Raw genomic sequence first — 13290 nt, forward strand, 5'->3', positions numbered from 1 at the left:
CCTTCCCCCATTGCTCAGGGTACCCCCACTTCCTACCGGTGCCACTTCCTACCAGTCCCGTCCCCATCAGGGGCTTTTCTCAGGAACCGCACTGCCTTCCTCCCTCTCAGAGTCACCCTGAGCAGACTTCCGTCTCCGGGTTGTGACAACAGGCTTCACTTGTCTACTCCGTGTCTTGTCTTTTTTGCCACGTCCCCTTTCTCTTCCTTCTTGTCTCTGGTCCTGTTTGTGATGACAAACTCCCTCATGAAGCTCTGGTTACAAACTCAGCTTTCTGCTCTAGAATGAAATCTGTGACTTTGGCTCAGTTAGGAAGCATCTATTAAATTATACACATACACACACATCTATATCTGTAGCTATGTGTGTGTATTTATGTAAAATAGTCATTGAAGATGTGGAATAGGAATGTGGCCTATAACCCTTTCTCCCAATGCTACACTCCTCTTGTGTTAGGTTTCCAGCTGCTTGGCCAGCTCTTCCCTCAGACCCACACCTCCATCACAGTCTCGCTCCAGGTCACGTGCATGACTTTCTCCAGCCGTTCTACATACGGCTATAGCCCAGACCCACCAATGCACATGCCTCTCTTCCCTGCTTTCTTCTCCTCCTCGGCACTTGTCACCTTCTCACTTACTCTGTTCCCTGTTTCTTGTAGCTGTCTCCCCCAGCTAGATGGTGAGCTGCGTGAAAGCCAGGCTCTTTGTCTACCACTGTACTCCTTCTGCTTAGACGGTGTCTAACAACAAAGCAGGCACCCTGTCGATATTCGCTGAATGAACTCCTCTGTTTTAACTTGCTGTGATTATACTGAACATACAGTACCTGATCTTTCCTGTTTCTTAAGAGCACAGGCACTGCCCACAGTCGGTGTAACCTTGAGCGAGGATTTTGACCTTTAAATATGGTGTTTGGGAACTCCTTCTCCCTATAGGTAGAAGCAGCAAAGAAGGCCTACCACGCAGCATGCAAGGAGGAGAAGCTGGCGATATCCCGCGAGAACAACAGCAGAGCTGACCCGTCCCTCAACCCTGAGCAGCTTAAGAAACTGCAAGACAGAGTAGAGAAGTGCAAGCAGGATGTTCTTAAGGTAAATCGTGCGGGGTTTTTTTTGCATGTTGAGAGCACATGCCTCACCTGTTCACATGTCTGGCATGCCATGAGCCTCTGTCACTGCTCGGTCAGATGCGTGGACAGATGGCTGCATCAGTGAGGTCACCGTCACCTCACCACAGCCCTGAGTGCCGCCTCAGGACGGGGCAGAACCGAGCCCTGGGCAGGCGGGGTGTGACTCCTGTGCGTGGCGGGCAGGGTGTGAGGTGGCTGGGGTGGCCGCAGGCAGGAGGTGGGAAGGACTAGCTCGTGAATGTCAACAGCAGGGAGCTGACGGGTGAGCAGGTATGGAGGCCTGTGAGGACCAGTGGGCTTGACAGTCAGGCCAAGTAAGGAGCTTGGGACGTTGCTGACAGAGAGCTGCTAGAAAAACCTTTAAGAGCCTGGGAAGGGAGGGCAGATGTGAGCAAGGGCTCCGGAGCCCTTGGCTCCCAGCTTGGTCCCTGGTCCCACTCCCTTCCTGTGCCCTATTCCAAGGGCTGGTGGTGGCTAGAGGCTGTCACCGTCAAGGGCCTGCCCTGCTGCAGTGTCCACAGAAGGAAGTCCCAGCCTGGGTTTGGAGAAAGAGGTGAAATTAGAGATGAGTGAGCACTGAGCTTCAGGACTAGGGCGTGATGCCCAGAGGGAAAGCAGGAGTCCTGAGCCTCAGAAGAGCCTCTGAGGAAATTAGGGGAATTAGGCGTCAGCATCTCTGTTTTGTGACGGAGGACGTGGAGGACCCTCAGAGCGGTTCAGTCTCGTGCTGCCCAGTGATGGGAGCGTGGGAGAGCTGTGCCCTCTGCGATGCTCCTCACTGCTGCCCCCAAGTGGGGGCAGAGAAGCTGCTGCAGAGGCAGCAGGGCCGGGCCTGAGGCCTGGGCTTGGTCTTAAAAGCAGAGTCCTGCAAAAGCTCAGGGAGGGTCCACTCCCTGCTCAGAAGGCCCTGTGTTGTCGTCAGGAACAGAAGAGCAGAGAGGAAAGGCCAACCCACCCATCCATGATCAAACCCCATTTTCAGGGTCTTGAGAGTGGGAACAACTGTGATAAATGGGTGACCCCAGCCCTGCCATCCCTCCCTTCACCCGAGGAGGCTCCATCACGTTGATGGTCCCCTTAACTGTCAAAGACATATGGGGGGCAGGGAAGACTGTGTAGGTTTCTGACCCCAGGCACATGCCTGCAAGGAAAACATGCTAACTTCAGACTTGTCACACTGTCCCTAAACGCCCTCAAGAAAAGGCTACACCTGTTTTCATATTTTCTTTCTGGTGAAACCGCTTCCTGAGGACAGTCGGGGAGGAATAACTGTGTGTCGGGGGGTGTCACAGGGGAGGGGTTGGTGTCGTGGGCTGGAGGAAAGGGAACCAGGGCTGTCTGAATGTCTCAGTGCAGCTCGGTGTCCGTTGTCTGTCACCTTAAGTATCAGGGTACTGTGAAGTAGAAGTATTCTGTTTGCGGAGAAGGAAAGTGAGGCTCCCAGAAGATTCACGGCACAGGTCTCCGTGGAGCTCAGAGCCCTGTGATCCTGCCTTAAAGGCAACCTGGGGAGCCTCTGCTGCTGTGGGCAAGACCCAGGGCACAGCCCTTCTCCATGCAAGAGAGGACATGGTCACTGGCTCTGAGGGACTGCCTGTTCCCCAGTGGCTGCCTTCTGGGGTCTTACTCCAGAAGAGAGGCCTGGCAGATCCCAGGAGTGTGGTTGTGTTTCAGAAGTGGAGGGGCTAGGACTTGAACTTGGAGTTCTGTCAGACTCTGGAGCTTGTGCTCTTCAAGTTTTGGAATCTAGGGGGGACAGGGGACTGAGACACTTTTGCCAAGGGTGTCTTTGGTGGTGGAGAGGGCCTCAGGACGAGCCTGGGAGGCCTGGGTGTGTGGGGGGTGGGGAGGGCTGTTCACAGACCATCCTGGGGGAGAGGGGAATGCCCTCCAGGAGCCAGGTGGGGCCTGAGTCCTCTAGGCAGGAACTTAGGGGTGCCGAGGAGACGGATTGGGGTGCTTCTTAGGTGCAGGGTCACCCACAGTGGCAGGCTTCATGTTGTCACCCGAGGAGCAGTCTAACTGCTGATGGAGTTGCACCTGGTGGAGGGGTATGAGGACCCGGAGGTGGACAGGGTGGTTTTGAGTCTTCATTCGCGCACCTGGCCTGTCGTAGAGCAAAGAGAAGTACGAGAAGTCCCTGAAGGAGCTGGGCCAGGGCACGCCGCAGTACATGGAGAGCATGGAGCAGGTGTTCGAGCAGTGCCAGCAGTTCGAGGAGAAGCGCCTGCGCTTCTTCCGGGAAGTCCTGCTGGAGGTGCAGAAGCACCTGGACCTGTCGAACATGGCCAGGTGAGTGCCCTTCGCCGGGGAGCACAGGGTGGCGAAGTCAGTGGATGGTGCTTTTGCGTGGAGCTTGGTTGTTGCTCTCCAGACCTGGGGTGGCGGTGGTCTCAGAGCCCGCCTGTGGCCCTGCGGGGTCCTGCTGTCCAGGACGGCTGCTTGCTGGCCCAAGTCCGATGGCCTCCTGCCACGCTCTGCCAGCTCCGGGTGCAGGGCTCTGCATCTGGGCAGCGAGGGAGGGCCGCAGCTCGGACTGGCTGCAGTGACGCGCTTGAAATCAACCCAGGAGCAAGTCCAGTAGTCACCGGCTGGTGCACCCAGCCCGAGGGTGGCCTTACTGTGAGGACCTTCACAAGCTCCTTTCCATCCAGAGCAGCTGCCTGCCAGCCTGCTCCTGGACTTCCAGGGGCTTGGGGCCTTGGGCAGCATAGCCCGGGAGCCTCAGTGCTGAATTGAGATACAAGGCCAAGATAGTTCTTCCCCACTTTCCTCACGGTCCTTTTGGTCCTGTGACACCTTCATCGGGGCAGAGGTCTGTGCTAACCCCGGGCCTCGACTTGTCATCCACACAGCCGAGCCATTTAGAAATGACTTACAAGTCAGAGCTTGTCGTCAACAGGGAATTACCTTCTTTTTGTCTCCTTGGGAGTTGGTGATGGACAGGGAAGCCTGGCGTGCTGCGATTCATGGGGTCACAAAGAGTCCGACATGACTGAGCAGCTGAACTGAACTGAAACTGAATATTAAAAAGAAGCAAAGCGTTCAGTCATTGTTCAGCTGCTGTGCCGACAATTAATGGAGCGCTACAAGTGCCTGTGCAGTTGGTGGCATTGTTCCCCATCTCAGGGATGAGGAAGTAGAGGCTAGGCCTGGTTTAGTCACTTGCCCAGCTTCCCTGGTGGCTCAGAGGGTAAAGCGTCTGACTGCAAGGCAGGAAACCCAGGTTCAATCCCTGGGTTGGGAAGATCCCCTGGAGAAGAAAATAGAAACCCACTCCAGTACTCTTGCCTGGAAAATTCCATGGACTGAGGAGCCTGGTGGGCTAGAGTCCATGGACTGAGCAGTATTTGTATTTGTAAGGCTGCCCTGCTGGCAGAGGCGGGGTGGGGCTGCGGGGATCCTCTGTGTGGAGTAACTGCCTTGCCTCACTTAGTCCTCCAAGCCACCCTGGGGAGCAGATAGTCTAATAGTGTCCTAGGGCCGCCATCATAAAATACTGATACCTGGGCAGCCTACAACAACAGAAATTTATTCTCTCGCAGTTCTGAAATCAAGGTGTCAGTGGGCCTCGCTCCCTCTGACGGCTCTGGTCTAGGGGAGGATCCTTCCCTGACTTGTAGACGAATCCCTCCAGTCACACAGCCATCTTCTGGGTCTTCACGTCGTCCCCTATCTGTCCCTGTGTCCCAGTTTCCCCCTTTTTATAAAAAGGTGGGTTTCTTAATTTACAGATTACCTCTGTAAAGACCCTGTTTCCCAACAGGGTCTCATCCTGAGACCCCTGGGGTGACACCAGCAGTATCTGTTTTGGAGGACACGGCTCACCCCATAACAGGTGGATTGTGCCCACTGGACAGAGGAGGGCACAGACCCCAAGAGGGGGAATGACTGCCGGCCACACAGACCAGAAGTGAGAACTCCGGGACCCGCGGTGGTTGTCCTCCTGTCCCTCACAGGCAGCTTCCTAGGGAGGTGGGCCACTCTGGGCTATGGAGCAGAAGCAGGAGTCCCCCCAGCTGGCCGACGGCATGTGTAGCCCCACAGCACTGGCCAGTCTTCACTTGCTGAATGGAAACTTACCAGCTTTTTTGAAGGGATGAGGAGGGACTTTCCTGACACTCACTTGTGAACGTGGTGAAATGGAACCACACAGACTGGGGGCCCTTGTGGCCCAGATGTCAGCACCTTTTATATTATCTAACACAGAACAAAGCCAGGTTACTGCCTCCTGGTTTGATTTGTCAGAACCCGAAGCTGTGGCTTCTACGCCACAGTTGTTTCTCCCCTTCTGTGTGCATCACGGCCAGATGACTGTCTAGCAAGCAGGGCAGGCATCTGGTCTGCACTGTGATGTCGACCCTGGTGTGGCTGCAGACTGTGGTGCTAGCTCTGGGCAGGCCCTGGGCAAGGCTGCCTGGTGGCCTTCTCTTCCTTCCAAAACAGTCATGCTTCTCTCTCTGATGTAGCTACAAAAACGTTTACCGCGACCTGGAGCAGAGCATCAAAGCCGCCGACGCGGTGGAGGACCTGAGGTGGTTCAGAGCCAACCATGGGCCAGGCATGTCCATGAACTGGCCACAGTTTGAGGTAGGAGGACCCGCTGGCCTGGGTGGGACCTGGGCCCACAGCACTGAGTCCTACACTTTCTCCTTCCAGCTCAGAGTTGGCCTGTGCCCTGTTGACGTGGCAGTGTTTGCACATGGCCACCTTAGAAACCAAGCGGATGTTTGGTGTTCCAAGGGGCTTTGGGCACTGCTGAGGGGCCTTCTGAGTCTCTGGCAAAGGTGCAGTTACATTCTTTGTGAGAACTTTGATGGTCCCCTGTTGGCCCTCAGCATTCCCTTGGTGGAGAGTCCCTGGCAGTCCCTGCTCAGCCCTGCAGGACAGCCAGGGAAGGAGTGGCCATAGTGCTCCAGGCCTGACTGGCCATGGACACCAGCTCAGTAGCTGCTAGTCCAGGGCGGGAGGGGGCACAGTCTCAGAGTGCACGTTCTTACACAGGAGGATCTTTTCCTTATTTCCTTAGATAAATTCAGTCAGCTTTGGTGCAGGATTAGCTTTCTTTTCTCATTTTCACGGGTCCAAGCTATCCAGTGTTTTAACACGTATATTCAAGGGCCTGGAGCCCTCAGGACTCTTCCAGTCTGCAAATTGGGTTCCCAGTACATGGGCCCCTGAGGGTCGCAGAGAAGGCAGTGGCCACAGTCCCAGCAGCCTGCCCTCTGGGGGACAGGGCTCTCCCCACATCATGGTAAATCAGGGGCTGGGGAGGCTCCACAGGGCCATGGCTGTTGCCTCCCCCGGGAGGGGCTGAGGCGACCCCTCTGCGCTGGGCCCCAGCCACCTGGCTTCCTCTGACCCATAACTGCTGGAGCCCAGGACGCACTCAGACCCTGCCTCCCCACTTACACACTGTGGGACGCTGAGCGGGTCCTTTGCCCTGGCTGCGACTCAGTCGTCCCGTGTGTAATGTGGGGATGACAGTGGCATCCATCTTCCTGGTGGCCGGAGCTTCAGTGACCTGGTCCATACTGGGTCTTGCCTGGGGCCCCCCACAGAGAACCTTGTCTAGCCCCATCCTAGCTTGGCATCTTTTCAGCCCTCATACCAGTGCCTTTTTTCTGGAGCGTCTCAAGAAAGCTTCTCCACATGACGATGTGGGTCCTACAACTGAGCCCTCCCCTTACGCTGTCGTTAAGAACCCTGCCTCCAAAAGGGGCCAAGAGCAGAGGCCTGGGGCCTTCCCAGGTGGAAGTGGTCCTGGAGGAAAAAGCACAGCCCCATTTCTCCTCCCCCTGGTGAGGGAACTGGTGCGCATACCTGGGTTCTGGAGACCCCTTGAGATATGCACCCCTCCGAGCCATAATGCCCTTAGGACTGCAGGTCCCTACCCAGGGAATAGAATGGTCTGGAAAGGAACATTTGACAGGCAGTCTTGCTGGCATGGGTGTCCTGGCCACAGCCTATGGGGGCTCTTCTCTATAGGCCCCTTGAGCTGGGAATGCATGCCTGCATGTGGCACATGCTTACAACTCTTACGGCGTCCTACTTGACTTTCTCTAATGAAATTATTTGTTTTTATTTTCCATGCCACAAGGATGAAGTAAGTTCCTATTTTATGGCTAACTTGTTGAATTCCCAACCTCCTGTGGTGTGGTCAGTGCCTGTGGGTCTGTGTGTGGCATCCACGGCCTGGCTCTGGTTAACCACAGCATGTGCTGGTTAAAGAACCAAGGCCGCAGAATAGCCCAGGCTGTGTGGTTATCCATGTTGACAGCAGGCCCTTCCCCTCATGGTCAGCCAGCTATCAATCACACTGGCCCCTGGAAGCCACCCTGTCAGGACTGATTTATATTCAAAAGGTCACTATGGGGACTCTGAATTCCAATTGAGTTCTCAGTCAGCTTATTTCAGTTAAGAAAATAGGTGACCTAAGTTTGGGATTGGGGGCCCAGGTCTGCCACAAACTGTACGTGGGCAAGTCACTTTTCTTTCTGGACCTCAGTTTCCTCAGGTGACAAATTGGCAGTTATATTTGATGTTTCTAAGGTGGCTCCTGTAACTACATGTCAGCGCAGCCGTGGGGTCAGTCATCCCAAATATTAATTCAGATAAAGTGATTTGATAATGGGTGAAGTGGGTTGGGGGGAAGAATTCATCACATATGTATACACACGTGCTGTTCTCCCCATTTCCAGCACAATTTATAAAAGCCTGTTCACATGCTGGGAACAGTGAGCCTTCAGGGACATAAACACTGCTTTGTTACCCCACACGTTGCTCAGGTGGAAGAGGACAGTGGCGAGTGCCACCCCTCGGGGTCCTGAGGGGTGAGGGAGCCCCCTGTACCTGATTCTGTTTGCACCCACGGCCCGTTTCCCAAGCCAAAGGCTGGCTCAGGTCCCGCACCCAGCTCTCCTGCTTCACTGGGCACCAGTCAGTCAGGAGATGGATGGGAGGGTCTTTAGCACTGAATGCCAGCCCCTCAGAGGGACTCTGTCTGCTTTGGAAGTGTGAGGAAACTTGGCAAGGCCTGGAGGCCTGGAGGCTGAGTGCCACGGGGCTGGGGTGGGATTGGACGGGGAGGACCCCTGAGTGTCGGCCCCAGTGTTCCCATCACCTGTCTGTCCCTGGAGGCTGGGGCCCCCAAGGAGTACCCACCTTGCATGGCGAGGAGGGTCACTGGTGGGTGTCACGAGCCTGGGATCTGCCAGGAAGCAGGGGAGAGCAGATGCAGCAAGGTGAGATGCCACGCTGCGTGGGGCCGGCCACTGGCTTGCGGCCGCGGTGTTAGGCTCATGTGGCCTCAGACGAATGAACTTCTTGATTCCTCTCCCCTGGTGCCTGTTGCTCAGGAGTGGTCTGTGGACCTGAATCGAACTCTCAGCCGGAAAGAGAAGAAGAAGAATGCTGATGGTGTGACCCTCATGGGCATCAACCAGACTGGTGACCAGGCTTCGCAGAACAAGCCCAGCAGGTGGGCACTGGGCACCTCCGTCCCTGGCAAGGCTCCCCGGGTCCTCTGCCAGGGCTGGAACGCCCCGACCCAGGGAGACTCCCCAAAGGGGCCCTGCAGGGAACCCCGGGGCATCTTTCCAGACACTCTGCTGGGCAGCAGCCAAGGGCCTCTGTTGGGAGAATCTTCATTTCATTCAGTGCCAGAGCTGTGGAAAGATTCGGACAAGGAGCCTTTGCCGCCGAGCACTTTGGGCCCCTTGTGATGGAAAGAACTGATGCAGGGTGCTGTCCACTGTGTGTCCCAGCGGTGCACACGGGCAGGTGGAGGTGACTGGGGGGCGTCCTTCATGTGGAGTCAGGGACCCTGGCCAGGTTTGTACTTACTTTCCTGTGCCATACGCAGGTGCCTGATTCAAGGGTGGGGCACTTGTTGTCCAGTGCCCCCTTCTTCAAATTACCCCTCCTGTTATTTCTGAGTTTGGATCAAACAGGTGGCAATGAGGTCCTCAGCTTGAGGAGGATCAGAGTTCCCAGCAAATAAGCATTGCTGTCCTCCATAGAGTCGAGGCTGCCACTGCCCCAGGGGCCCCAAGACCTCCACGCCCTGCTGAGTGATAACACACCTCAGGCTCCGGGCCTCCTGGGAAGGGTCAGCACGGTTCCAGGGGCCTTTGGTGGTCCTGGGCACTGAAGCCCCCACCTGCGCTCCCTGGGTTGATATGGCTGCTCATCACTCAGCTGCCGTGCCAGTGCCTGGGCAGATGGGCTTGGCTAAGTGACTGCAGGTGTGAGCACGTGCCAGGGGTCAGGCCAGCACCTAGAGGCAGGGGTAGGGTGGTCCATACTGGCCAGGGCTGCTGCACAAATTCAGCTGCACAGCACCAACCCCCTCTCAGAAGGTCAGCTGGAGAAAGGTGCCAAGGAAGAGGGAGGGCCTGGTGGCCTCAGATATGAGGCCTAGACGTAGGCAGCAGGCAGGCGTAGGCCTGGTGCCCCAGCCAGGCCTGAAACCTGTGCAGCAGTGGCTGGCCACTGGGGGGTCCCTCTGGTGGCATCTGAGGCGTGTCCTCTCCTCCTCTCCCCCACCCTGCCTGAACCATCCACCCAGCACTTAGCGTGCCAGCTCCATGCTGCCCTGGATAGGAGGTGGGAGGTGGTGCTGGCCTGGGCAGCCCTGCCCTGTGGCTTAGCGATTGGGCATGCCTGCTCAGAGTTCCACGGTGGGGTCCCCAGGCTCTTGGGGCCCATCTTATCTCTTTACCGTCTTGTTCAATGCTCAGTACCTCTAGTCACTGCATTTCATCATCTGGCTGTCTCCACTCAGGCCAGGCTGCAGACAGAGTTCTCTTTGGTCCCCTCTGGGCCTGGCACATAGTAGGCAGTTAGCAGACAGGTTTTTCTCTCTCTGGAGCACAGAAGGGGTCCTTCCTTTCTTCCTAGAAAGGATTATTCAACATTCTTTGGTTCTGATCTTGGAAGTTGCAGACCCAGAAGACCCAGGGAGGAGGCTATTGGACCCTTTTGTCATCAGAAGGAGAGGGCGCTGGGGGCTGTGGGGTCTGGAGAGCCCCAGGCTGAGCCCCAGGCTGCCGGCCTGCCAGCCCCCCGCAGAGGGCCAGGCGGAGGGCTGCGGAAAGAAGCCCTGAGCCCAGAAGCACCTATGCTCCAGCAACAGCCTGTGCACGTCCAGGGCTCCTGTTTAGGACAGACTGTATTTAGACACAAGGAGGAAAAATGCAAGTCTTATTCTTTCTTAGATGCTTTAAGCACATTCAAGAGCCAAAGTGCTGCTAAGTGTTTCACTAAAACAATCTCTCTGCTCCAACAACATATTCCTCCCATTTGACAGGGAGCTGATTTGTCCCTTCAAATCCTGAGATCTTGCAGCTGGGAGCACCCGGGACTGTGGGGGGCCGCCGAGTTGGGGTCCCCTGAAAGCTCTCTCTCTCCCCGTAGTGACCTTAGTGTCCCGGGCAACCCCGAACGGTCAGCGCAGTCACTGTCCAGCTACAACCCCTTCGAGGATGAGGACGACACGGGGAGCACCGTCAGTGAGAAGGAGGACATTAAGGCCAAAAAGTTGGTGAACAAACGTTTCCCTCTGGCTTCCGTCTCGCTCGATCTCTCTCTCTTCTCTCTCTGTCCAAGGTCTTGCCCCCTCGGCACTCAGGGCAATGCATGAGGCCTGCAGGAGGCAGCCTGGCTGGTGGACGGTCTCTGGCTTCTCGATCTCAGGGAGGGAGGCACCAGTTAACAGTCTGTGGTTGCTTTTTCTCTGCCCTGTGTTAACCCTCGTCAAGGTCCGGCCCATGAGCACAGGAACACGAGTGCTGCTGAGGGGCCCATGCTCTACAGAAGGAATGCCAGCCCAGCCCAAGGACTCCCCAGCCTCCCCGGGTGGGGTCTGAGGCTCCGGGCAGGGCCTCAGGCCTCTGCCAGCCCCACACTCAGGGCCGCTGGGTCAACCCTTTCTTGCAGCGTGAGCAGCTACGAGAAGACCCAGAGCTACCCCACAGACTGGTCAGACGATGAGTCTAACAACCCATTCTCTTCCACGGATGCCAACGGGGACTCTAATCCCTTTGACGAGGACACCCCCTCGGGGACGGAAGTGCGGGTCCGGGCCCTTTATGACTACGAAGGGCAGGAGCATGACGAGTTGAGCTTCAAGGCCGGTAAGTGGGCACCTGGCTGGCCTCTGAGGCCACTGCTTCCAGCCGGTCCGTCCGTTTGGCCACGTTGGGTCTTCGTTGCTGTGCACGGGCCTTCTCTGTTTGCAGCAAGCGGGTGCTCCTCTCTGCGGTGGCTTCTCTTATTGCAGGGCATTGGCTCTAAGTGTGTGGACTTTAGTACCTGAGGCTCCCAGGCCCTGGAGCCCGGGCTCAGAAGTTGTGGTGCAGGGGCTTAGTTGCCCCACGGCATGTGCAATCTTCCCAGACTGAGGATCTAACCCATGACCCCAGCGTTGGCAGGTGGATTCTTACCCACTGCACCAGCAGGGAAGTCCCAGCCTGCTTTTTTTAAGTCTAGTTCCATTTGTGTGTTCCCCACCCCGTTCCACCTTCCATTTCAAACGTGGCAGATGCTCAACACTAAAGGTTAGAAGACAGCGAGGTGCCCCGTGCCTTTGCCCAAGACGCCGCCCCAGCCAGGCTAAGGCCTGTGCATGAGAGACATGGATCCAGGCCATCCGGCTTCCCCACAGGCTCCCTGGAAACAGTGCCTGCGAGTCCCCAGGGGAGCCTTTCTTTAGAGGCCCGCAGCGGGCAGAGGGTCCCCTAGCACAGTGGCAGCGTCCCCACGGCCCCCAGAGTCTCTTCTCGGGGCTTTGCCTTCCATCCTTCCCTGCAGCCCTGCCACCAACACAGCTTTGTTGCCAGTAGCTGAAACTCGGGTTTTATGAAACAGCCTAGATCCTGATCATACAAGCTCTTTGCGTGGAAATTTTCTATCCTGGTTTCTATTTATTTTTTTAATGCCGGTCACAGTTCAGCAAATGGCTTGCAACCCTCTGTCTGAAGAGCACTGTCTTAGAGCCTATTCCCAGAGGTTTGGTCGGCCTGGCTCCAAACGGGCCAGAAGGGAGCCAGGGTTCTTCCTTCTGCCTTGTCCCCGCTCAGAGCCACCCCAGATGCAGCATCACCCCTAGCCCTCCACTGCAGGGGGTGCTGGGCCCTAACTCAGCCAGCGCAGGCTGAAGTGAGCGCTGCACTCTCCATCTCTGGGGCAGACCCTGTGTCCGACCTCCCGCCCACCCTGGCTGAGAGCTGTGTCTGATGGCGGCCTTCTCTCGGCCCTCAGAAAGTAGCCAGCTACCCACTCCACCCCAGAACTGGTCATAGAGTGACTCTGGCTGCTTCTGGGAAGTTCTCGTGTGTCTTTAAACACCTTTGTCAAGTTTTTTTTTTTTTTTTTTTTTGGCCATGTCTTGTGTCTCTCAGGATCTTAATTCCCCAACCAGGGATCAAACCTATGCCCCCCTGTAGTGGAAATGTGGACTCCTCACCACTGGACCAGAAGGGAATTCCCTAGGGTTTTCTGACATCCTTGACTGGGGTTGTGTGTGCCCCCCTCCCCCACTTTGTTTACTTTGTTTATTGATTGATTGATTTTTAACTTTTTATTCTTTCTGAATTTTTTTTAAAGTTTGGCCCTGTTGTGTGACGTGCGGGCTTGTAGTTCCCCCCTGAGGGATTGAACCTGGGCCCCAGCAGTGAAAGCGCCGAGTCCTAACCACTGGACCGCCAGGGAGTTCCCTCTAAATCTTATCTTTTGGACTTGTCAGCAATTTTATAGATTTAAAATGTCTCGTTATCAAAAGCAAACTGAAATGAATCTTTCTAATCACCAGTTTACATTTTTACAACTTGGCAGGTTCCGTTTAGTTTTGTCTGTTTGTGTAATTTTCTTTCCCCCCGGCCCGAGCTCACATTAGTTTCTGGCCACACCGCTTCCTCCTGTCTCGAGCGTGCCCTGGCTGCTCCCCGCTTCTCTGGGCTTGGGGAGCCTAGGGTCTCCACCTGGTGAGCTTCCCACCACACTCCCCCCTCTCAGAGCTGCTGCCCGTCTGCTCCTAGGAGCCTCGCCCTGCGAGGCTGGATGAGAGACAGACCAGGCGGCCGTGTCGGCCCTGCTGGAGCACAGGGGACCCCCAGGGGTGGGAGAAGAGGGGGTTTCCCACTTGTGACGCCCACCCTGTGG

General features: G+C 56.2%; 1 protein-coding gene across 2 annotated transcripts in view; it reads left to right on the forward strand.

The window, feature by feature from the left end:
• Positions 1-13290, forward strand: part of PACSIN2 (protein kinase C and casein kinase substrate in neurons 2) — a 110483-nt gene that overhangs the window by 94172 nt on the left and 3021 nt on the right. For both annotated transcript variants that reach the window (XM_061124380.1, XM_061124381.1), the window contains exons 5-10: positions 935-1090; positions 3245-3420; positions 5598-5718; positions 8487-8608; positions 10546-10668; positions 11068-11264. In XM_061124380.1, the coding sequence (XP_060980363.1) occupies positions 935-1090; positions 3245-3420; positions 5598-5718; positions 8487-8608; positions 10546-10668; positions 11068-11264 (895 nt within the window). The remainder of the gene's footprint in view (positions 1-934; positions 1091-3244; positions 3421-5597; positions 5719-8486; positions 8609-10545; positions 10669-11067; positions 11265-13290) is intronic.

Source organism: Dama dama, chromosome 22 (assembly GCF_033118175.1).
Source record: "Dama dama isolate Ldn47 chromosome 22, ASM3311817v1, whole genome shotgun sequence".
Classification (NCBI taxonomy): domain Eukaryota; kingdom Metazoa; phylum Chordata; class Mammalia; order Artiodactyla; family Cervidae; genus Dama; species Dama dama.